General features: G+C 46.4%; 8 protein-coding genes across 8 annotated transcripts; 5 read left to right on the forward strand and 3 right to left on the reverse strand.

Annotated features, from left to right (window-relative positions):
• Positions 1–91: 91 nt before the first annotated feature.
• On the forward strand, positions 92–968 carry GL218_05010 (U3 small nucleolar RNA-associated protein 6; the record flags this gene model as incomplete). Its single annotated transcript, XM_033581643.1, has 2 exons — positions 92–328; positions 660–968. 2 exons carry the CDS (start codon positions 92–94, stop codon positions 966–968), a joined length of 546 nt encoding a protein of 181 aa, XP_033435685.1.
• Positions 969–1,368: 400 nt separating this feature from the next.
• Positions 1,369–2,402, reverse strand: GL218_05011 (Thymocyte nuclear protein 1; the record flags this gene model as incomplete). Its single annotated transcript, XM_033581644.1, has 4 exons — positions 1,369–1,631; positions 1,683–1,817; positions 1,912–2,113; positions 2,202–2,402. 4 exons carry the CDS (start codon positions 2,400–2,402, stop codon positions 1,369–1,371), a joined length of 801 nt encoding a protein of 266 aa, XP_033435686.1.
• Positions 2,403–2,751: 349 nt separating this feature from the next.
• GL218_05012 (uncharacterized protein) lies at positions 2,752–3,553 on the reverse strand (the record flags this gene model as incomplete). Its single annotated transcript, XM_033581645.1, has 2 exons — positions 2,752–3,168; positions 3,230–3,553. The coding sequence occupies 2 exons, from the start codon at positions 3,551–3,553 to the stop codon at positions 2,752–2,754; spliced, it is 741 nt and encodes a 246-aa protein (XP_033435687.1).
• A 3,612-nt stretch (positions 3,554–7,165) lies between these two features.
• GL218_05013 (uncharacterized protein) lies at positions 7,166–8,305 on the forward strand (the record flags this gene model as incomplete). Its single annotated transcript, XM_033581646.1, has 4 exons — positions 7,166–7,355; positions 7,410–7,599; positions 7,653–7,704; positions 7,763–8,305. 4 exons carry the CDS (start codon positions 7,166–7,168, stop codon positions 8,303–8,305), a joined length of 975 nt encoding a protein of 324 aa, XP_033435688.1.
• Positions 8,306–12,900: 4,595 nt separating this feature from the next.
• On the reverse strand, positions 12,901–14,543 carry GL218_05014 (Ent-kaurene oxidase; the record flags this gene model as incomplete). The annotated part of the gene is made up of 2 exons (XM_033581647.1): positions 12,901–13,656; positions 13,710–14,543. The coding sequence occupies 2 exons, from the start codon at positions 14,541–14,543 to the stop codon at positions 12,901–12,903; spliced, it is 1,590 nt and encodes a 529-aa protein (XP_033435689.1).
• A 667-nt stretch (positions 14,544–15,210) lies between these two features.
• Positions 15,211–16,667, forward strand: GL218_05015 (Demethylsterigmatocystin 6-O-methyltransferase; the record flags this gene model as incomplete). The annotated part of the gene is made up of 5 exons (XM_033581648.1): positions 15,211–15,378; positions 15,434–15,560; positions 15,623–15,746; positions 15,814–16,256; positions 16,345–16,667. 5 exons carry the CDS (start codon positions 15,211–15,213, stop codon positions 16,665–16,667), a joined length of 1,185 nt encoding a protein of 394 aa, XP_033435690.1.
• Positions 16,668–18,037: 1,370 nt separating this feature from the next.
• On the forward strand, positions 18,038–18,853 carry GL218_05016 (NmrA family protein; the record flags this gene model as incomplete). Its single annotated transcript, XM_033581649.1, has 1 exon — positions 18,038–18,853. The coding sequence occupies one exon, from the start codon at positions 18,038–18,040 to the stop codon at positions 18,851–18,853; it is 816 nt and encodes a 271-aa protein (XP_033435691.1).
• A 2,814-nt stretch (positions 18,854–21,667) lies between these two features.
• GL218_05017 (Trichodiene oxygenase) lies at positions 21,668–23,386 on the forward strand (the record flags this gene model as incomplete). Its single annotated transcript, XM_033581650.1, has 4 exons — positions 21,668–21,884; positions 21,944–22,488; positions 22,564–23,138; positions 23,218–23,386. The coding sequence occupies 4 exons, from the start codon at positions 21,668–21,670 to the stop codon at positions 23,384–23,386; spliced, it is 1,506 nt and encodes a 501-aa protein (XP_033435692.1).
• Between the last annotated feature and the right edge of the window lie 521 nt (positions 23,387–23,907).

The following is a 23,907-nucleotide window of genomic DNA, read 5'->3' on the forward strand; positions in this document are numbered from 1 at the left end:
CTACTTACTTCAAAGTCTTGGGATTATACAAATTAAGCTTCTTCCAGCCTAGTTGACCCGGACAGTTTAATCTGGTGAATAGATAGTCACTATGGCAGGCGTCCCCGAGAAAGCTCGATTCTTTCTCGAGCAAGCCGTTCCCCAGCTACGCGAATTTGAGGCCAAGGGCATATTCACCACCGACGAAATCCGTTCGCTAGTACGAAAGCGTACCGACTATGAGCACCTTGTATTGTCGCCTGGGAACAAACCAACTGACTGGTTGAACTATGCCGCTTGGGAGAAATCTCTCGAAACTCTACGCGCGAAGCGATGTCGTAGATTACAGGTTCGCACTTCATCCAAACACACGGGACAAGGACGGGTTTTCGGGATCTTGGAGCGGGCAGTGAACAGGCACCCAGGGAATATTGAACTCTGGAGGGAATACCTGAATTATGCAAGAGATATGAAGGCGACCAAACGTTACCGAAAGATCATAAGCAGGGCATTAAGAATGCACCCGGCGAAACCAGAGCTCTGGGTACTGGCGGGTAGGAGATCAGCAAATAATGGGGACATGCAGGGGGCAAGGGACTTTTTCATGCGCGGCACTAGGTTTTGCACGAAAGATGCGATAATCTGGCTTGAATACACTAAGTGCGAAATGCAGTGGTTAGAACGAAGGAATGGAGAAGAGAGAGAAGAAAGGCGGCACCAAAAAGGCGATCCAAGAACAGGCCGAACAGAGTGATGATGAAATAAAATTCGCCGAGAGGAGCGATGACGAGGACGAGGACGATAATGTTGATGAGAATGGCCAGCTCATTCTCCCAGACCCAGGAAACTTCGCTGGGAAAATGGTTATTGATGAAGACATTACGAAGAGTTTAGAAGGCACCTCGGAGGGCAACCCTGCGCTAGATGGAGTATCCCCCTTGGCTATCTTTGACATCTCAAAGAAGCATCGTTCTTCAACTCCGCGGTAGCGGAACAATTTTTCGACCTTTTTATTATTTTCAATACCGTTTCAGCTCAAGCTCGACTCGTCCAACATGTACTGGACAGTATGACAGAGCTTTATCCTAACGATCCTGCAACATGCTTCCTGCCATATCCGACAGCCATTAGTTAACGTCGGCATAAATACTCCTTCGTATCCTAAAGCTCTACGGGAAGCGCTAGCCTATCTCAAATCATCTCTTTCCACCACCACTGACAAAACTAAACTGGCCGAGAAGATAGAATTGTGGATAGGGCCTATCCTAGATTCTGAAGATCTCGATACGAGTATTCGTACAGTGCTGGAGCATACCCTTCGAACATTACCTAAGCCTTAATAAGAACAAATTACCCCCAAGACTCTATTTCAAATCTTTTGGGACCTTATTAAATTTCGCCGCCTCGCTGCTTCACTACATCTATTAAATACTCGAATTCAGAAGCGCTCACACGGCTCACGCTTAGCCGGCTCTGTTTCAGCATCTGCATATTCTCAAGCGGTTGACCTGACTGGCCCATCTCACGAAGTTCCTTCAGTCCAATCTGCTTGTTGAACTTACTGCGAAACTTGACATGTACGACGCTCCATTTCGGGTTATCGAGTTTGGAAGAAGCGTCGTAGTATGGTGCCTTAGGGTCATGTGCCGATACTAGCATACAGTAAGAAGCAAATCCGTACAATTAGGGTGGAATATGCTCACAGTCTGGAGAATGTTCTTGCACGATCTCCATAGTACCCACGATGCCCGGCTCCTTACAATTAGAGTGGTAGAAGAAAGCTACGTCGCCTTTCTTCATAGCCCGGAGGTTATTCCGGGCGGCATAATTACGAATCCCTAATAAACTTGTAAGCATCTGGATGTCATGTACAAAGCAGATATAGCTGGCTACTAGCTGGAAAACTGGCTTATTATAAATCTGAAATCTTACCATCCCAGGGTTCAGGTTCTGTTCGCGACGCCAAATCATCAATGGAGAATTTGACGTCAACACCATTTTCAAATCGTGACTCGGGCTCAGCTTTTAAGAGCCAATACGACCTTTCCGAAGAGTCGAGCTTCTCATCTGCCTCGGACTTTGTGGCTGTACTTGGCTGCGTGGCACTCTTCGCCTTCTTTGATTTTGGATTTTCCTACAATGGCATTCTTAGATTCATTTAACTGCTTAAAGTGCAACGGTGATCTAATACTACTAAAAAAAAATATTTCTCGAATTCTTACTGGAGATGTCTTTATTTTAGGTAACTTCTTAGAAACCTTCTTCTGGTCTATTTTGGGGCGTTGAGTCGTGCTCTCTTCTGTCAACTTGTTCTCAGAAGCTTCGGTCGCCAGATCTGGAGCTGCTGGTTTGCGACGCGTCGATCTTCTTAGACTAGTAGAGTCCGGCGCGGTCTCGAGCTGGCTTGCTTTTCGCTTTACCATGTTAAACAATTTAATTTCCCTATACAAAATAATTTCCGAATCAATGAATAAAAATAAGTTTCCGGGTATATTATTAAACAATTAACAAAGGATATGAAGTTTGATGTTGTTCTATTTAGAATCCATACGAACTAACGGTTAGATGCTTAAATGAGAGAGGTGCGCACGGTCCATATGCACATGGGTATGTATGTCCTTTTTTACGAGAAGTCGGACAGTCAAATATATTGCTCTTGACCCCAAGTAAAGAAAGGCATTATCTACCTACCTAGGTAGGTATCCAAGGTAGGTACCTGAATGTATCTAGTATAAGGTACATTCTTAGCGTTATATTTACATATGAGTCCTATTAATGTCGTTCATCTAGTTCCGATTCGGTGACCCTTAATAGTCGCCAATATTGTCCCGCCAGTCCCAGTAAAGGCTGATACCAGGTGTGTCCGATGACCACCAAGGGGACAATTTCGGATATGTCATGTTCTCCCAATGTTCGATGGAGCAGTATATTTCGATACTCTCCATCCCCTTGTTCGTACAGGCATGGATCCATGAGCCACATACCCCCATGAACAACATCCTTAACGCGGAAGCTCTTCGACCGCTCTATTTCGTCCTTCATCGCCTTCACCAGCATGGGTATTGAGATGGACTTCTTCAACCCGAGCCCCGGCCTTACGGAATCGAGTACGTTCTTCAACAAAGTCCCGAACGACATCTGCTCATGCATGCATACAGTCTCATTTTCACTGGTAGCAGCAATGATACACTGGTAATGTAATGTTAACTATTAATTTCCTCATAGTAAAGTCATATGCGGTCAGACATACCATAACCTTGTTAGGTGGTCCTTTGAATCCATCTTCTTCGAGGTTGCGTGAGACCCAGGCGTCAGCGCCGTGGCAGCAGTTGAGAAACATGACGATGTCGCACTGGGCCGCTTCAAGAACAGAATGAATGACGGGCCAGTCAATACTAGCATCGAAATTACCTGAGCTGTCCCGTCGGGCTACCCTAAAGGGCTGGGGCACTGGTCCTCTGGAGCTCCTACTTCCGTCACCGACGTAGTAGACCACTAAAAGTTCGTCAAAATTCGATTCTCGAGTCCAGCCCCTTAAGATATTGGCAGTTTTCTCAGCAGGGTCATCGGGCATGATGGAGTGGTCTTCAGTTTGCCATCCCCACTCGGCCAACGTCTTCACTAGTTTAGCAGCTTCGTGCGCAGGTCCATAATAGCCATTGTCGAAGATTTCGCCATGCCAATGGAGAACTATGGCCTTTATAAGGTGATACCTCCTTTCTGATTTGTTAATGTCTGGTCGTAGCATCGATGCCTCCATTTGTTTTTCAGATAGTTCAGCCGACAGTGCAAGTGAATTTGCCTCCGAGCTATCAATAATGGTGGGCTGTTTAGGAAATGGGAATGATGGTATAATTGGGGAGTCCATAACCTACGGTAGAACGCCTAGCTTTGTTCTATTAAAGAAATATTTAGGGAATTAGGAATTCCAGAGTAAGTTGATCGGTTTTAGGGGTTGTGATATAGTAAATCGGGATGAAAGTCTAGAATTTCATCTTACTCAAGGTAGTTCTGACCTTCCTCGTCATAATAAAGTAAGCAGTACAAGATCACACGGTCTTTTCTTTACATACTCGATATTTAAGAGTATATCAACCGCATATAGTTATCATGGCGTCCAATAAATGTCCCCAAAGTTCCGAAACACACACGTATACTCCACACACACATATGCGCAGTATTGGCACTTTGGGAACTTTGAGAGCTTAACCAATCATAAACCCATAAAGTTCCGGATTGCACATCCGTGCATTAAATTGTTGGAGACCTTTCGGAACTTTGGATGAATTATCAATTACCTATAACCCCTCCATTATGTAGCATTCAACACTTCGATTGGCTACACCCAGGCGTAAGCCGGGAACTTTAGGAACTTTAAGAACTTTAGTGCTACCATCCCATTATTATAACAAATCATAATTAATTTGTAGTTGTCTTAGTCAGTCTTCTGTTGAAAGGAATATTCCGAAATTCTCGCTTTACCTTCCATTCCATCAACAACATGGCGTTGCCAGATAGGCATGGACTACTACACGAGGTCCTATCCCAAGAGGAGTCACGAGCTTCTCGCTCCCAAGCATGGAATCAAGCTACCACTGAACATTCGAGTACCAATTCACATATAAAGCGGAATGGGGAGTCAAATGATAAAGACCAAGATTCTGATGAAGGAAGCCTTCCTGCGCTTAAAAAAGTCCGGCATTCAAGAACTTTTGCCTGTCCATTCTATAGGTACGATTCAAACCGCTATTATCGTTGTTTGAATTATACACTTCATAGGATAGGCGATGTAAGGCAACACATGCTCAGGTGCCATATTCGCAAAATACATTGCCCTCGATGTGGTATGGTATTTAACACAGAATCGGAATTGAATATGCATTTAACGCATAATAATATTTGCGAAGTAAGGCCTTGCCTTGTCTTCGAAGGCTTAACGAGCGAGCAAATATTGCAAATAAGGCAGGCTGCAGTGTGTTCAAGATCGACTGATGCTGCTGACAAATGGTATTGCATGTGGGATATTATATTCCCTCATCATACACGTCCCGACACACCTTATATTGAACCTGGAATGTCTGTACCTTTATTCGCTCTAAGAAAGTACATGAAGACTCAATTCACTGCGATTGTTAGGCGAGACCTAACTTCTAGGATGAATATTCCGCAAAGTACCCTAAACACCATCATGACTGTTTTACATGGGTCGGTTGAAGAATGTCTTGGTCAACTTAGTGATGTGTTTCAACTATCCCTAACCTCCCCTCTAACGGGAGAGATTAGTCTGACCGACATAATCGCCGACTTACAAGAGCCCAACCCCCTTTACAACGCGCTCATTGAAAGGTCCCTAAATAATGAAGAAGAGAAAGTGAGCACCTTGCCTCAGACGACCTCCAACAATGACTCTGATTCTATTAGAGGGTCCCATGGTCTTATACCTAATACCATACAGCCAACGCCAATTGAGTTACCAAATCACGGACGTCAACACTACGATACTCAATCAAAAGTCGCCACGCCAGCACAACCTACAGCAGAACCTGCAGCAGATGGCCGAAGACCTCCCTCTAACAAGACGTGGGAAAGATACAAAGACATAATTCACCAACTATATATGAGTGAAAATAAAACCCTCCCGGAGCTTATAGTGGCCATGAAGGAGCTCCATAGCTTTAATGCTTCGTAAGAATTCAAGCTGGAAACTTTCAAGATTTCATACTAACATACCAAGATAGTCCTAAGATGTACAAGACACAATTTAAAAGGTGGAATTTTACCAAATATAACAAATCCTTTCCGCACGAAAGCCCCCAGCTAGTGAATGAATCACAGGCAGAAAGTCAGCTGCAGGGGCCCAAATCATGCTCTTCAATACAAGCTCCTACCGCCAATAGTAGCTCTCAGGGTGTCTACACGGGACAAGATGATCAGCAACAAGTCCTTTGAGCGTTCTTAACATTGCCCCCTCGATGTTATTGGCGATAGTGGCTGTGTCTTATTATGGGAGACGAGTATCAAGCCAAATATGTTTGACGAGCTCGAGGTATTTCTTGAGATGCCATAAACTAGCTTCGTAAAGTTGATGATTCAACTAGCATAATATACATAAGCAGGCAGTCTTGAATTATAAATGGAATTTGTTTTTATGCTCATATTCTACAATCTCAAGTGCACATTTGTACTCAAACTGAATTGTGTGTTCTCATAATTGAGTATCCATTATCGGTCATCACGGGTGGTTATGTGATAACGATTTATATTAAATGAGAAAAAAACATGGCAGCGTACCTAAACTAGCCTCGCAGTTATCTTTAACACTACTTCATTATTATACGATGAACCATGGTGGGTAAATATAGCCAAATTGATTATTGTCTTATCTTAATGTTCATTATACAATTGCTTTTTTTTCCCGAAACAAGAAAAAGAAATGAATGCGGAAATCCAACCAAAGAAAGACTTTAAGCACACGCTTATACCTCAACTAAGTAGTTTTAAAGAGTAGAAAATAACTACCTTCTTATAGGTGTCTATACTTTAAATATTATGAAGAAATAAAGGATCGCGGTATGACTAGGAAAATATTACGGCTGACGAAGAAGGAATATACGCGCCCCCAAATTTAGCATTAATAAGAGGAAAATTGTTTATTGGTGAACTCTTGGAGGCTATCCAGCTGGCTGGGCCATCATCAGCCTTGTTGATCCTTAGCGCTTACAGAGATTCCTAGTATCTCCATAATATAAGGCTAAGCTACCCTATCATGTCTATTTAAAAACGCATTTTGAAATTGGTTATGGTACCAACACAGACCAAGGGTTTGCCTTATTGGTTTAGTTTTAATCCGATATGCAAGCTAAGCGAGCCAAGCAATATAGTATCTCATCCCGTGCAGCTCCAACGACGCATTGTCCGTTAGGTGACCATTCAGCTGTTTGCGTTCGAACTCGATATCGTTACCTAAGGGAGAACACGACAGAGAACAAGGAGGCTTGCAGCTCTCCACATGGAACGTACGTACCAATTCAACAAGCTGCCACCCATGTGTGGTAGCAACTGGCACTTACCCACCCCGGGTCTCTCCAATTTTGTTTCCTTTTTCTACCTTCACATTCCGGGACTCTGACCTGCTTTCCCTCTTGCAAAAGTTCCGGCTTCGTGAAAAGCTAGGAATAAAGTCGCGATGAAGTCACTATTCCTATTGTTAGCCGTGGTGATTAGGTTCTCGCCCATCTACGCTCAGACGGAAACTATAGGAGGGGACGAACCCACGACTACCGAGTCAAATGAGGCGGTCACGCATACTGTTCGGGTCGGATTACAACATGACTTTCAGCCTGATACGATAAATGCGAATCCTGGCGATACAATACGTAAGTTAAACTAATACTTCCACTGAAGTAATACTTTTAACAAATTCCTCTTAGGGTTCAACTTCTACCCAAAGAACCACTCCGTCGTTCGAGCAGACTTCAAGAAGCCCTGCATACCGTGGGAGTTAACCAATGACCCTGCTGAGACCTTCTTCAGTGGTCCGGTAGAACAAGATACGCTGCAGACGCCAATTCCCACTTGGGATTTAAAAGTGAATAGTACAGACCCAGTCTTTTTCTATTGGTAAGTGTAACAGAGACCCTGAGATTCCGATTATAATGCTAATAAAATGATAGTTCCGCACCCGGTTCTTGTATCGATTGGAAGATGGTTGGCGTCATTAACCCGGTATGCGTCTAATACCAGGTACTCATGTTAATAATATGCGTTTCTAACCTCGATAAAGAATAAGACATTCACTTTGGATATCCAAAAAGAATTTGTCGCGAACTCGACGTTTCAGCTCAGTCCTGGTGAAGAATTCCCAGACGAATCATCGCCCTCCAGTACAGCGGGGTCAGGTAGTAATCCAACATCAACGCCCGAAGACTCATCCGGTGGATCTGGGAGAACATCACTCTCCGGCGGGGCTATCGCGGGGATTGCTATCGGAGGTGTTGCTGTCATTGCTGGCATTGTCGCCTTGGTCTATATCTGCGGTAGGAAAGGCGGGATCGAAAAGGGATACCGACGAAGCAAATTGATGAATACGGCGCCGCCGCAGATAGTCGAAGCGAACTACAACGACTATGGCGCCAAGAGTCCTCCCATGGGTTCGCCTTACGCCGTGTCGTACGTGGATCCGTACAGATCACCAAGTCCTGGAGCCATAAGCTCTCAAGTTGGAAGTCCACATAATTCGTACTTAGGGCATCCGAGCCCCGGGATTCCGCCATACGCTCCTGTCAGCCCTCCTTTTCCTGGACAGGAACAATACCCGTTGTTGTAAGGATATTCATATCATTGCCCTACAAGACTTTTAGATCTAACATCGAACAGTGAGGCACCTAATTCACAGAGAAACCCGCCAGCAGAACTACCAGGGAGCATGGATCACTCATATTTGCGTTAATAAATTATGTATACGATCTAAAGCATACCATCTATATAGATGGCTGCTTGAATATCTTCGGGTTATTCCGTATAAAGACTGTAATGGCGAAATAGAGGATTAGATATTGGATACCGATATTGCATTGGCATGGCGCTAGGAGTTTTATTAATTATTGCTGTTCCATGATACCTATATACATTGGTGCTATATTCACGACATAACAACTATTAGGTTGTCATGGCGGGGAAGGGAAATGGTCGGAATGTAAGCTTGTGGTTTGTATAGAAATGAAATTAAAACTGGCTTGCCTAATATGAAACGAACGATACACTGATGAAATGAGTTTCATAAACCGCTAAAGTGAGATGAGAAGCAATAAAGAGAACGCGTACTTTTCTTATATTTGTTCTCATCGAATTCATCTAAATAGATTGGGAAGTACCAAGAATTTATATTCCAAAATGATGGTTTAGTGGATTGTTATGGAGTCGCCTAGAGGATACCTCGTCTTCCTGATGTTTCGTTTACAAATCCACAATCGTGCATTTATGGCAGTGAACAAGGTAGTAGGCAAGTTGTAAGGGCATGAGTAAAAAGAAAAAAACAACTTACAACAGGGAGAGCTACGAATCTGGCTAAGATTAGACAGCTCATGTAGCTATGATATCAAATAGAACCGTTGATAATTGAATGGTGTCATATATAGAGTGAATGCCAGGACAGTTAAATCAAATTATTAATACTCCTCTTTCGAGGGCGCTATGCGCCTCTTCTATATCCAATTCTAATATATCTACCCCTGAATCTATTCCTAGCCCGCTTAACCCCTGACATATGGGCTCGTGGTTCTACGTGTCTCCACGGTTAAATATAAGTTACGGTGATGTTTAAGGTCAAGAGACATTACAAAAATAACATCAGGATATAAACTCTAGTCAAGTCGAATTTCCGTAATAGATGCAGGTGATGATCTTATTTATTAGATGAAGCTACCTTGAAGCGATATTAAACAGGGTGTTAGATAACAGAAAACGGAGGTGTATAAACAACGATATAGTCCGCCTAAAAAATGACTTCACCAAATTCCGTTTCCGCTTTTGGATAGAGTACGGGCAGATACTGAAGAAGTAGAGTATGGATCATGCCGACTCCTCATGCTTATCAGAGTGAACAGCCGCATCTTCGACTTTATTGCCTTTTGTTCTTAGATCATCCCAACCCATACCCCACAACACTATCATGCATGCAGCAGCTACTGCGGCAACGAAATAAAAAACTCGGTCGACACTGACAGCATAAGCAGCAAGAACCCCAGGAAGATCATCACGCTGCACAATGGCGCGAAAGCCTGTGGCCCCTGCCTGGATGACTGCTGCCGCATCGGTGTGCGGTGCCTTGTCTTGTAGCTGAGACTTCAAGCTAGAGTTGAAAATCACATTACACACAACCAAAACGATAGCTGGACCTAGTGATTGGGCGAAGATAACGAAGGCCATACCGGTGGCAAGTTGCTCTTCTCCAACAGCGGCTTGGATTGATATAATGGCCTTCGTGCCGTGACTATGGTTAGCTTCTTCGTGTGGTTCAAACGGTGTACTCATTGACGTACTAGTTGCATGCTAAGCCCTGACCCAATACCTCCCAGAATTTGGAAGCCGACCCAATCCCCAGTAGGACTACCTGCTGCAACAGAGAATAGAGTCCGCTTCCCAGGGCAAGAAAATAGTGCCAGCTACAGCTATTGGAATAATAAAGCCCATTTTCTGTACTAGAATCTAGTAAGCAACTTTTGTCATCCGGGATTGGTGTACTAGGATGCTTGGAACTCACACAGAACCCCAGAGAGACCAGACATCAAGAGCTGCGGCAGAATCGTGGGCAAGAGATATACGCCACTCAACATCGCTGTCACATTATTGATAGCCTGGAAGTAAATGGGAAGAAAAAAAGTTGCACCATAAACAGCCGAAATCATGAAAGCCTGGAAGAGTCCCGATGCCCACACAACTGTCTGTTTGATCATTGAGTGCGGGAGTAGTGCATCATCTCCTTTGTGTCGATTCCAGACGAGCCACACGATAAAAGTTGCACCGGATCCACAAAATAGTCCTATGACAGTGGAAGACCTCCATGGGTACTGATTGCCTCCGTATTGAAGAGCCAAGTAGGAGTTGAAGGACGCTGGCGCAAGAGAGCGAATCCAATAAGATCTAAGTAGTGGTGTAATCTCGATAAAATCACGAAAGGCTTTTGTTTTGGCATTTGTTCAGGAATCCGCACTAAAAGGATGACCAGTGCAGTAAAAGCTCCAACCGGTAGGTTGACATAAAAACCTGGTGTCTATATCAGCGAACTGCTTGCCTTGACGAGTAGATGAATTTGGAAAGCGCTTACACCACCTCCATGTAGTATATGTGGTAAAAGCACCTCCTATGAGAGGTCCTGCTACAAGACCGACCTGCATCACTGTAGTAACGACTGGGTGAGCATAGAGGCACTTGGCATGATATAGAAGAAAACTCACAACCCATAGTCAGACCGATGAGTGCTAATTGCACACGTTAGTAATTATCAAACTTCGAGAGCTTCCAAGATCCTGTCACAAGCCCCTAGGCGGTTCCACATACCAGGTCGCTTCTCAAGAGGTGCACAGCTCGAAATAATGGTTATGGCGCCATTCGTGATACCAGCAGCACCGAATCCAGCGACGACGCGCCCGACGATCAACATATCGGATGAGACAGCAGCACCACATAAAATGGAACCGATCTCGAATATCGCGAAGAACGACAAGAACGACCACTTTATAACCACATTAGCAAAGATACTATCTATAAATCTTATCACAGCGTATATCGCTAATACGAACCTTGGTGTTGAAGTGCGTATACACCTTTCCTGTGAGTGGCTGTGGAGCGGCACTGTAACGCCTCTTAGAACGACATCTCCTAACCGAATGATGGAATCCACGAACCTGCCAAACTGGTATGCACTGGCATACCACCCAACATCTGGAAGAGAATTGAAAGTGTCGGTGATACGCGGGATTGCCTTTAGGTCAGCGAGTAAGCAAAAGAAGCTCCGCGAAAAGGTTTGACAAAGGGATCACTGAGGTGCTGACGACCATCGTGTCCAAAAGCATCAAGAAACAAGCAAGCGCCACGCTCGCGACAATCAACGCCAGTTTTGATGCCTGTCACATATTCGTTTGAATTGTCGTGGTGATTATCCGACTTGTCTATGGTCCTCCTTGGAACCCATCATCGACGTCTCCTTTGGTAGCAGCACCTCAGGGCTGCTCTCATCAGAGGAGGGGTGAGAAGCGGGTGTCAAGTTCGACATCCTCGTAGCCTATTTCGTGCAGCTGTATGTCTGTCTCGGAGGGGTTTTGCTCGGAGTGTAGAATAAGCACTTAGTCTATAGTACCTACCTAGGTAATAAATGATATAGAAGTTGGCTAAGTCTATTCAGTACAATTCTTAAGTTGCCCAGTAGTAGCAGGGTTTCTCAACCTTTCTACTCGTTTTCCTCGGCTCCTAGAAGACTTGACAAAGACAATACCACCCCCAGTCTGATAGGCGTTGGAGAGTGTGCAGCAACCAGTAGGATTGTCGATAAAATTAGCTTACAGGCACGCGAGGGTCTGCGTTGGTATGGTCGCACATGCACATGTACATGTAGTAGCATATTGCAGACTCTTTTCGATATCTAATAGGTTAGGTACCTAGCCTTGGGTAGGAACCTACTCGGTATCTACCTAGGTCCTAGATATACACCTGACCAACATCTTCTGATTTAAGCCCTTGCTATCTACTGTTTGCTGTTTGCTGTGTAACGTCGGGTAGATTGACTGGGCGTGAAAGGTAGCATGCCATGTAGGCACCCAGTACCTATCTGGAACCGGCATGGATCCATAACCCGATGTGCGGCGTTGGTCCTGTTAATTTCTATATGTAGTAGGTATCATTGGCGGAATAGTTGATCTAATATAGAGAGCAGATGAGGATTCGTGAGTTGATTGGTAAGTTGGTATTTTTAATAGGGAGGAACCTTGGAAAAGAAATATTTGTATAGGAGTGGGTAAAATAGAGAATGTATATTACACACGCCCGGGTGTCTCTTTTCTATAATGCTACCTACATAAAATCTGCAGCTCCTCCACTGTTACAGATACACCTTACGCCTGCCAAGTTTTAAATTGACAGGGTCCGTTTTAGAGTGCATCTAGATCTACATAGACATGGAAGAGAGATCAGCCATATGCAACCGTACCTAGGTACTCAGGCATGGTGACTCTCAAGAGCTAAAACCCTTCCAGCAACGTGGTAGACTTCATTTGGGCTGACTATCACTGCATATATACTATTTACCTTAGGTAAGTTCAAGTTGAATATTAAACATTTTAGTACGCACATCATTATGCATATCATACGGTACCAGATATAGGAATTAAAGTCAGGAAAAGGTGAGTTCTAATTAGATAATACCTCTCAAATTCTTGCTTTTCGAGTTACAAGCATCTCGACATCTTGTGGTGGGGCCATGAAGTTGAGAATTGAAGTTTTTCTTGTAGGCTTCTTTAAAATTTGGACGTCATAATTGAGAAGCACATGAGCAACCGCCTGTTTCATCATCTGAGCTGTGAACCATCGGCCTGGGCAAGCATGTCTTCCATAGCCGAAGGGAAGAAATGAGGTGCTTACAGTGGTCATGGTTTCTCTTGTGGTCCCTAGCGGACAGCTATTCGGGTTTGAAGGATCAAATCCTCGTGAGAAGCGGAAAGGATCGAAACGCTCAGGGTTTTGGTACAAATCCGGGTCCATATGTACCATCTGCACGGGATAAACAGACCGAACGCCAGACCCAGCCGTGATTTGGAGGCCTTGACCAAGCTCGATTGCCCCGCCAGAGATGACATCGAAGGGGAGCAGGTATGTCGACACGTCGTTGTAACGCATGGACTCACGTATTGCGGAGTCCACACTATGGAGCGCGTCGACTGCCTCTTTCGACGAAAGACCGCCGTATTCGGCCGAGACACGGCGACATTCAGTCTCGAGAGTCTTTATAACATCGTCCCCGTCTTCACTGCAATATATATCTAGCACAGCATGGGCGAAGACCCAGCCGTTGGCAAAGATGAACATGGGCGTGAGGGCAAGGATGCGTAGGGCTATCTTTTTAGCGACCATCTGCTCGGATCCATGGTTCTTGGCAACGCGAATCAACCATTGAATCACATCACCCTTGCAATGATGGTCAGTACCTAACAAACGTGAATCAAGAGAGATAGACATACCGGACCGGCATCCCGATCTTTTCCACCGTCGCATTGACGCATTTTCTCTTCAACTATAGGTACTAATATCTTCATAAGCTTTCGTTGATGATATCGGGCTCGCAATGACATGATACGCCCTAGTACAGGTCTGACTGAGGGAGGCAGACAGCTAATGAGGCAGCCGTCGGTCAAGACTGCGTTGGCATACTTTATCGACTGGTTTAGGTACTCCTGATTCCTGCATCCAGGAAGACCGACCATAACGCGCAAGGCGGCATGAGCAACAATGCGCACCATAGATTCCCACGCATCAACAGAGATTCCGCCTTTGGAATGACCCCAGCATGAGCGGAAAGCTAGGTCCCACTCTTCGGCCATGACGCTAGCTATCGGTCCCATGTTCTTCTGCGCTAGGTCCTTGCGGACGATGTCGAAGTGTATGACGTTGTCCCAGACGTCCTTGTCTGTCATGAGATACCGAAACTGAGCGTTATCGATCAGAGCATTGTAGCCTGAAAGCTCATCCCTAGGCTTCTTGAGAAGGTGCAACATCGAAGGCGGCAACACGAGCACAGCCCCGCCGTTCGACATAGTAGGAAGTGCAAAAGGCTTGTCGTACTTCGAGAATTTTTCGTAGCCTTCGCGCATTGTTTCTTGCATCACTACTACCGATTTCACGATGGCGACGAGCCATGAGACGCTGTCGTTTCTCGACGAGACGCCTACGGCATCGATCTTGCTCATCAGTCCGCTGCGCGGCTTACAACGTCTCAAATTAATGAGGACTTGAAGGAGAAGCAGCCCTGCGGCCGCAACGACCAAGGTTGATGGGTGAATCGTCGTCCACAACATGTTCCGATGCCCGGTGAATCGGGTACATTTGAGGGTTTAGGACTATACTCTCGAAACTGACTCTGTCGATCAAAGCTTGATCCATGAGAGAAAAGTAAACTCGGGTAGGCATCGCGTGGAATATAGGAAGTATACTGCAATGCGGCTCACTGAAATCGTGGTGGCAATCTAAGTCAGCTCTAGAATATGCAATACTTGTGCGGACTAATTTGTACCACACCTCCCACCCCCACGAGAATATATCCTAATTTAAGCCTTTGAATCCTCCTCGTATAACATCGCGATGTTACTCTACTGATGGGATTATATTGGGAGTGCAGGTAGCCATTACAGGGGTACATAGAAAGTAGAGTAAAGTGACGAGCCGTGGTCAGGCTTAGAGCTCTCTCATCTAAGCAAACGCGTAACCTCCAAAGTACCATTTCGGTACTGGCGGCGCCTATCATCATAGGGTATCTCACGCCTCATGAGCCGGTCGTTCCATTTCGAAGCCCTCACTCTCACTGGTTAGATGAATAGAGATGAGGCACAGCAAAATCCACCCAGCGCTTGATGGTATATGAGGCAAGCCGCGTCAGGTCAACTTCCACATCATAAAAGACGTGCCTCGGATGAACAAGTCCATCAGCACACATCTCTTTTCAGCTCATCCTAACCAGGCAGGTTGATGCGACCCTACAACATCTTGCCCCCCATGGATGCCGTGCTGTCTCAGATCTCGCAGCTGGCGTCTTCCGCTGACAGATATACGCGCCGAAGCATCATTGACTCGCTGCGGAAAGCTGCGGACTCGCTTGAGGACACCGTTGGCACCACCCATAGATTTGGACACCTTGTGAGATGATGAAAGAAATACAATTGCGGTCTGCCCGGAAACTAATTTATACTAGGATCTCGAGAAAGCCACCATCCAGCTAGGCTATGATTTGAACATCTTCAAGTTCCTAGGCACGGCCAAGGGCCCACGGACGGTAGAGGAAATTGCTAAACAGGCCAACGCCAGCCCGCAACTTATTAGTATGAATTCGCCAGTGCACCTGGAGCCCCATTCCAACAATTTCTCTGACTGTTGCGTCTAGAGAGGCTTCTGCGTTACTTCAATGCCATCAATGTCGTTACCGAAGTTCAAGTGGGTACATTTGAAGCCAATAATATCACCCGTAACTTGTGTGAGGACCTAGCGGAAGCCGCAATTGGCCATTAGTACGTCGGCTTCGACATGGTGACGTTCCTCCGTTCGTGCACAGCTAACGCTTCTGTGAATGCACAGCTATGGCATCGTGGCCAAGCAGTATCAGGAGACTCCTGCATATTTAAAGGAGATTGGCTACGAAAACCCTACAGACGAGACGAACACGGCATTCCACTATGCCTTCAACACCAAGGTTCACCCCTTCCAGTACATGGTCGAGCACCCTGAGCAACTAGATCACTTTAATAGGTATATGGCCCTCCGCCGCCAAGCTGAGCTCTCATGGCTAGCCGTGTACCCGGTCCGTGAAGAGGCCGCTGGCCTCACCGATTCGGAACGGCCTCTGTACGTCAATGTTGGTGGTGGCATCGGTCACCAGTGCGCGCAATTCAAGGAAAAGTATCCCGATCTACCGGGCCGCGTCATCCTCGAAGACCTGCCCGGCACCGTGGCACAGGCGCTGCCGACTCCCGGGGTAGAAAACCTGGTCCACGACTTTTTCATGCCGCAGCCGATCAAGGGTATGTGGGCTTGTCCTACACTAGTTCTATTAATCACCTCCCAATCTACCCATCTTTCAGTCCAGATTCTAGCTGACAATTATCATAGGAGCCAAGTTCTACTTCATGCGTGGGGTACCACACAACCACCCTCCGCACAGGGTCAAGCTTCTCTTTTCTAACATAAAGGATGCCATGGCTTCTGACTCGGTCTTGCTGGTTGACGAGACCGTACTACCTGAGAAGGGTGTCGGCTTCATTGCCTCGTCCATCGACCTAACTATGCTGGGTGCCTTTGCGAGCATGGAGCGCACCGAGGCCGAGTGGCGTGAACTTGCCGAGAGCGTGGGCCTAGTTCTGACCAAGACATACACATATAACGCTCTTGAGAATGAAACCGTCATGGAGATGAGGTTGCCCAAGTCTTCCTAACTGGATAGTTATTGATGAAGAGACAATAAGACAAAGCTCAGATACGATATGTTGTTGCTGCTGTATTGTTTATTGTATCATTTAACGTCTAGGTAGTGTGGGAGGGGGGCGCTAACCCCGTCCGTAGGGGTATGAGACGTGGCAAGCTCTAGTATACAAGATATTACCAATTCTATAGTCCCAAGTACCTAATATCAAAGTTATAGGTTGCTTATATCCTCTTCCTATAATGCCAATTTGTGCCTCTAAGGGCTTATCATCTCATAGTACGTAGTTACTACTCATCAATTTGCTATATCTCTAGCCTAAGCTTGCAAACTATTCGTTTGTTGTAAAGAACCGGTTATTTAGATAAGTGTTATAGAAGGTCTGCCCCTCTCGTCGGTTCTAATAACCCTAGGTGCTTATTCTCTCAGGCTCGGCCTCTCCCGTACTCGCATTCCTAACTAAATAAGTCTTCTATTTTAAGGATTCGACTAGTCATATCTAGCGACGTTCTAGCCTTCGTCATCAGGTCCATTAGTAGTGATAGTTGCGAGGCAATCGAGGATCTGTGATTAGGAGCGCTCACTATCCTAACCGCTACCTGTTTTACTATCCTGCAGTCAGCAATAGAGAACCAACACTTTTCTTTGCATGAGAAGGAAGCCAACACTATCGCAAACAATTTCCGGTTTCGTTCTAATGCAATGAAAAAGTGGAAAGTGTTGGTTTTCTATTTGCGGCAGTGTTGGTTTCCTTCTCATGCAAAAAAAAGTGTTGGTTCTAGGTATTGCTAATTGTGGGCGTGTACATACAGACCACACGGTGTGCTCCCAGGAATCTAGCAGGGTCTCTTCCACATACACCCCTCCTCTCTTCAAAGCCTTATCATCACCCCTGTATATTAGATCACCCTACGGGTTTCCCTAGTATTTTAGATCTTAAAGAAAACAACAATCAATCCACCATATCCATGCAAAATAACCCTGGTTCATTCTCCACTCGTTAGCGCTCCCGTCTGCAGTCAGAGAGGATCGATCTGTGGGGGAGGGGCACCAGATAGCTATGTAATATGTACGGAGGCGGTGGGGTGTGAAGAGTAAGCAAGGCTACATACAGTGGCGGATGAGGTGCATTATGGAGATGGTTACTAGATGTTGCTGAAGAAGAAGAATCCTTCCTTTCAAGGTTGCCTACCTAGGTAGGTAGGTAGCTAATTAAAGCCGTTATTTCCTTTTTCTCTGAGTATGTGCAGAATATATTCACCTTAAACGCCCGCCGCCATCCTGATCGTCTGTCCCATTTATCCCTGTCTTGTTTATCCCTGTCAATCCTTTCTTTAGGCCACCGACGCGAGCCAAACTCGTCAGCGAAAGAGGAAAATCATTATGTCGTCCGAGATTCCCACTGTCTTCGTGAGCATGGCCACCGGTACCCAAGGTGGTGCCCTAGCCCGGAAGCTCCGTACCCTAGGATGGAACGTCCGCGCCACGGCGCGAGACCTCCATCGCCCCGAGGCAAAGGCCTTAGGGGATATCGGCGTCCACCTGACGCCTGGCGACTGGGATGATGAGGACGCTCTGCGTACGGCGTTCACTGGCTGCACCAAGGCCTTCATCGGTTATACAGCGAACTTGTTGGACTTCGAGGCCGCGCCTCGGCGAGGCCAAAGTGCGGTCCGTCTCGCCAGGGAGGCCGGTGTCACACAAGCTATCTGCACCACCACTCTGGGTGCCGCCATGCTCGAGGAGGGCAAGGAGCCGCCGATCCCGCCGACGCCTCTGTTTGCTCAGCACTTTGCCAGCAAGAGACGCGTGGAGAAGGCCATCGAGGAGGGGGGTTTCGACAGTTGGACGGTCCTCCGGCCCGGCTTCTTCATGGCCAACTTCCTCGACCCCAAGGTTCGGTATGGCTATGCCGACGTGCTCGAGAAAGGCGAGTGGGCCAATGTCATGACGCCCGACCTGACCCTCGGCTTGGTGGATCACGAGTACATCGCAAAATTCGCAGCCGCTGCCTTTCAGGACCCGGCCAGGTTCAACGGCATCCACGCCGGCCTCGTCACCGAGGAGCTACCCGTCCAGGAGATGCTAGACCAGCTCGCGGCGGCCATTGGCGACGGGCGGGCGCTCAAGGCGCACTTTATGACGACGATGAAATCGACAAGGCCGTTGCGGAAGGCTCGTGGGCCGTCTTCTCACTGAGCGGTGCGTGCGCTATATGGACGTTCTGGCAGACACTGAGGAGCTAGAGAAGCTAGTGCCGGATTGACAACGTTCAAGCAATACCTGGAGAGAGAAAAGGCGCTGGTCAAATCGACCTACTTGTCATCATAAATGCGAAGTAACATTTCTTTTGGAGAAATGCAGTCAACGAGTCACGCGCCTTTACTTGAAAAAAAAAGTCTATAATTAGTTGTAATAACAGTATTTCGAATCAAACATCTAAAAACATCTAACTGAAGTTGAAATGTCTAATTTTGTGAAAGCTGTCAAAGGCTAACCAAGCGTCAGCCAACCTGTTTCTTTCCTCACGCCGGAAACCTCGGTACCTCAGGTATGTAAGGGCTGTTACGGAGCGGAACTCTATAACTGAGCAGTTATACGTGATTACGGTAATTGGATATATCTCGATTAATTGTTGGAACCTATTAATTATACACTATCTCTAGATTAACGCAGTCATAATCGTTTAAATATACTCTCTTTATATAATATTGTTTGTTATCTAAATAATACAAATTGCTATATGTATAGCGCTGCACTGGTATATTCGTAGCTACGCTACAAGTATAGCTGGTATCCCGTACGGAGCTACCGCTCCATTACGGTTTATGAATTTCTACAAGCCCCTACTCCACATATATACACACCGATGTCCTTCACAAACACTAAATAGACATTCTGAGATTACACAGTCTCCTTGGTATGTGCTCTCTGGTGTTATACGTAATGGTGTACCCATCCGTCCTGGTAATTTGATGTACAGGGAGCTGGTTACCGTTTCTGCCAGGATGACGGGAGCTGGTAAGAGAGTCTCCTACGCCTATAGAAGTTTTGCTAGTTCCCTCTGTTGTGTGAATTTGGCTTAGCTTATGAGAATCGGTGTCTAAGTCGGTATATCCGTTGGAAGCGTACTCGCTTGCGGATGACTTTCTCATGTACGCGTAGTATCTTCTTAGATTGCCCAGCTTGGAGAAGTCTGGTGTATGACAACACGCAGAGTTGGGAAGCAGCCCATGATAATGACGACAGACTGCTCCGTGTAACCGTAGATGAGCTGTGTGCTGCTATACTGCACATCGGGCGTTCCCACTGCTGCATTGGCGACCTCACCCATGGCGATCGTTTTTAGGGGACATGATCATGCTCAAGATGGAACCGCACAAGACGATTATAAGGCTAATCCTCTCACGACGGGGCAGTTGAGCTTCCAGACGAAGATGACGGGAAACAAGGCGTATGTGAGATCAGAGAAGGTGGAACATGCTGCAGAGGAGAGAGAGAAAGGATTAGCGACCTGACAAGTAAAAAGACATGAGGCATTATCTGGTGGACTCGTACATTGATTGAAGTATGCGGTATACAACCAGATTCTTGAGTCCCAGCGTCGCTCGGGAATGAGGGTGAAGTTCCACAGTGCCTCGACTGGTGTGACCTGCAAGTAGGTCAAGGGCATCTGGACGATGCCTGCAACCCACATTAGGGTGGTGAAGGGATTAAGTAATGAACCACTTGTACGGTGCGAAGAGGCGGCTGAGCAGGATAGCGATGGATGTTCGATAACGGCCGACAATAATTCCGCGGTACCGACACCCAGTTGTCCCGGAGGATGGTCATCATCTCCTCCGGGTACAGGCTGTGGTCGTGTTTGCCCATGCGTTGTATATGAACTTGTGGCCAAGGATTGAAGGGCCAGTTGAATCGTCTACGGAATATCACGAGTTAAAAATGTCGGTGACCCCTCAAGAAGACGAAGTCTGTGACTGTCGTTGGGGATGTATGCTCACCACAGCCGCGCTTATGAGATAATCATCCCAGCCCAGAGGTACTCGCTTGTGCCTACGCACGGCCAAGCGAGCCGTGACGAATACGAGAGCGGTTATCTGGAAGATCCAAGTGATGGCCATGATCGTAGGCCCCCGACCAAGATTATCTCGGTCAACGGGTGGCGGAATGCCGCTCGGGGAAGACATGATGATCAAAAAGACTTTTCTAAGGCCGATAGTGGCACGAGCAGCAACAGCTAATACAGGCGATTCGTCAAGCAGCAATGAATATCGATAATAAGGGAGCATAGGTCATTGGCACCAAGCTACGAGGGCGAGGGGTTGATACATGTAGGTCTTATAGTACGTACCGACTTTAGGACCAGCCTGCTGGAGCTCTAGCAAGTTCGGCAGGTAAATGGAAAAGCAACCTCCGAAGTATGAATCAAGAATTCACACCTTCCGTTGAGATTGTGAAAAGGAAAGGTGGTTACACACCCTCCTACTTCCTTCGAACCGTTAACACTAAAATGCGGTTATGTGGTTTCACTTAACTCCATCCTTTCAATATGTTTCGAGGGGTGTGGGCGTATGTAGTTACAATCCATATGATGTAGTGTGGTAGTATTATAGATTATTACCTCCAACCTACTTTTAAAATGTAACCCAGTAATACCAATAACATACATATGCAACAGCTCACACACGTATGCAATCACGGGATTCGACCAACCTAGCTCTTTGTCCCGGATCCTTCCAGACGGTTGGTTGTCGATAAATCGGCTCTCTATATCCATATATTGTTACGCATAGCCTTGTTCTATGTGGGACTGAGAGCCTGCAGGCTGCGCCTTGCGCCGCCAACCAACAGCTGGTAGTATATCGTTGGAGAAAAAAAAAGAATCAAACATACCTACCTAGGTACATAATCCCATGTGAATTTACATACCTATCCCTACTAGGTAAGTCAGGCACTCCCAAAGCCCTCTCACTCCATCCCCTCCTAGATCAAAATTCTACCGTCGCCGCCATGGAAGCTCTCTCTAGCTTGCTATCGTGGCAGAGCATTGTCACTACCATCGTCCTCTACTATGTGACACTTGCGCTGTATCGACTGTATCTGCATCCTCTAGCCCGATTCCCTGGCCCCAAACTCGCGGCCGTGACGCGATTGTACGAAGGCTACTATGATCTTTACCAGAGCGGCCAGTATACCTTCAAGATAGCAGAACTGCATAAACAGTACGGTGAGAAGCAACTAGCTCCCGGGTGCCGTACCATTATAACTAACATACATCTGGAACAGGCCCAATAATTCGCATCAGCCCTTATGAGCTTCATGTGAACGATGCAACTTTCTTTGATACTCTCTACAATCGCCAGGAAGGAGTATGGCACAAGTACGATTGGTCGGTTGATGCCTTTGCGACCAAAGGCGCCACTATTTGGACAGCTGATCACACCCTCCACAAGAACCGTCGTATGCCACTGAATCCCTTCTTCTCCAAGGTCAAGGTGTCGAATCAGCAGGATATGATCATGAGGCATGTCCAAGCGCTTTTTAACAGATTGTCGGGCTTTGCTGCGTCTCGGAAGACCGTAGACCTCGGCGCCGCATTTACTGCGTTCGTGCGAGATGTTGTCAACGAGTATATATTCGGGAAGCATTATAATGATCTTGGGAAGGAAGACTTTGATGCCGGTATGGTGGTCGCCGCTCAGGCTGGCGGTCTGTTGTGGCGTACTACCAAGTTCATACGCTTCTTCGGTCCCTTGATGCGGTCCATCCCGCCCCAGTGGATCATGGCAGTCTCCGACCCTGTCATGAAAGACTTCTTCCGCTTTATGATAGTAAGTTTCAACTGGCAAAATTCATGACCTGTTCAACAGCTAACGCGTATCGTGTTTGTGTGTGCTTGTGTATAGATTTCTATGAATGATACCAAGAACTTCATGAAGGCGGCAGTATCCCAAGATGATGACGGCCCACGCACATTGGTCCATGAAATTATGCAATCCAAGCTTCCACCCTCAGAGAAATCATTTGCAAGAGTATTTGATGATGTGTCTACCACAACAGGCGCTGGCTTTGAGACGACGGCTGCTGTCATACGAATCGCAGCCTTTCACGTCTACAGTAACCCCAAGATCCTCCAGAAGCTACGGGATGAGCTTGCTACTGCCCCCGATCATGACTTGAAGACGCTCGAGCAGCTTCCTTACTTGACTGCCATCATTATGGAAGCCATGCGTCTAGCCCCAGCCATAGCCACTCGCAGTGCTCGTATCGCCCAGGACAAGGACCTCATTTACGCAGACTGGCGGATACCAGCCGGCACACCCGTCGGGATGACCATGCACTTACTTCATGAGAATGAAGAAGAATATCCGGAGCCCAAGCGCTTCAATCCAGATCGATTCATGGACCCCGACCCATGGCAGCTGGGCAACAAGACCTTTGTGCCTTTCGGAAAAGGAAAGCGCAATTGCATTGGAATGTAGTAAGTGCCCTCCCTCTATAATCCACCATCCATGATCCACGATCTACCACGAGTTACGTAGACTAATATATTAATTCAGTCTTGCCTGGGCCGAGATCTACCTACTGCTCGGCCACATTGTGCAGCGCTTCGAATTCAAGTTTCCCACAACAAAGGCAGAGGATTTCTACGTCACCAAAGACAATTTTGCTCTCGGCACTCCATCTATGGGAATTGTCCCTGCTCTTGTTACCGAAGTTACAGTATGAATAAACTTTTGGTTGAGGAAAGGGGGATTGTTAAAAGGGTTATTGGGTTTGTTAAGGGAAAACGCCATGTCTATGTTTGTTTTTGTTAATCTGAAATTTCAACTGTAACTAACTTCAACAACTTGTAATTTGATATTTGATATTTGACATTTGACATTTGACATTTGATATTTGACCTGTGCTTGTGCTGTCTACGTAAACTCGCTAGTCGTACCCTAACGGATGCTACTCTTTAATCAAGGACTAGCCCTGTAAATAGGGATATAAATAGGGATAGCATTACAAGGGTTGTAGCAAATAAGAAGCTATTCAGAAATACTTCGAATCAATCCTTACCTACTTGTTATATGGGAGCTTGCGTAATCCGTACAACAACACAAGTATTCAAACTTGGATTTATGTGACCTTACTGATATGATCCCTGAACTTTGACTGCATTATTATTGCCACCCCCTCCCCTCACCTCCCCTCCTCTACCCCCTTCTAATATGTAATCAGGATTACACCCTTACACCCTCAAA

This window comes from Daldinia childiae (genome assembly GCF_008694065.1).
Source record: "Daldinia childiae strain JS-1345 chromosome Unknown Scaffold4, whole genome shotgun sequence".
NCBI lineage: Eukaryota > Fungi > Ascomycota > Sordariomycetes > Xylariales > Hypoxylaceae > Daldinia > Daldinia childiae.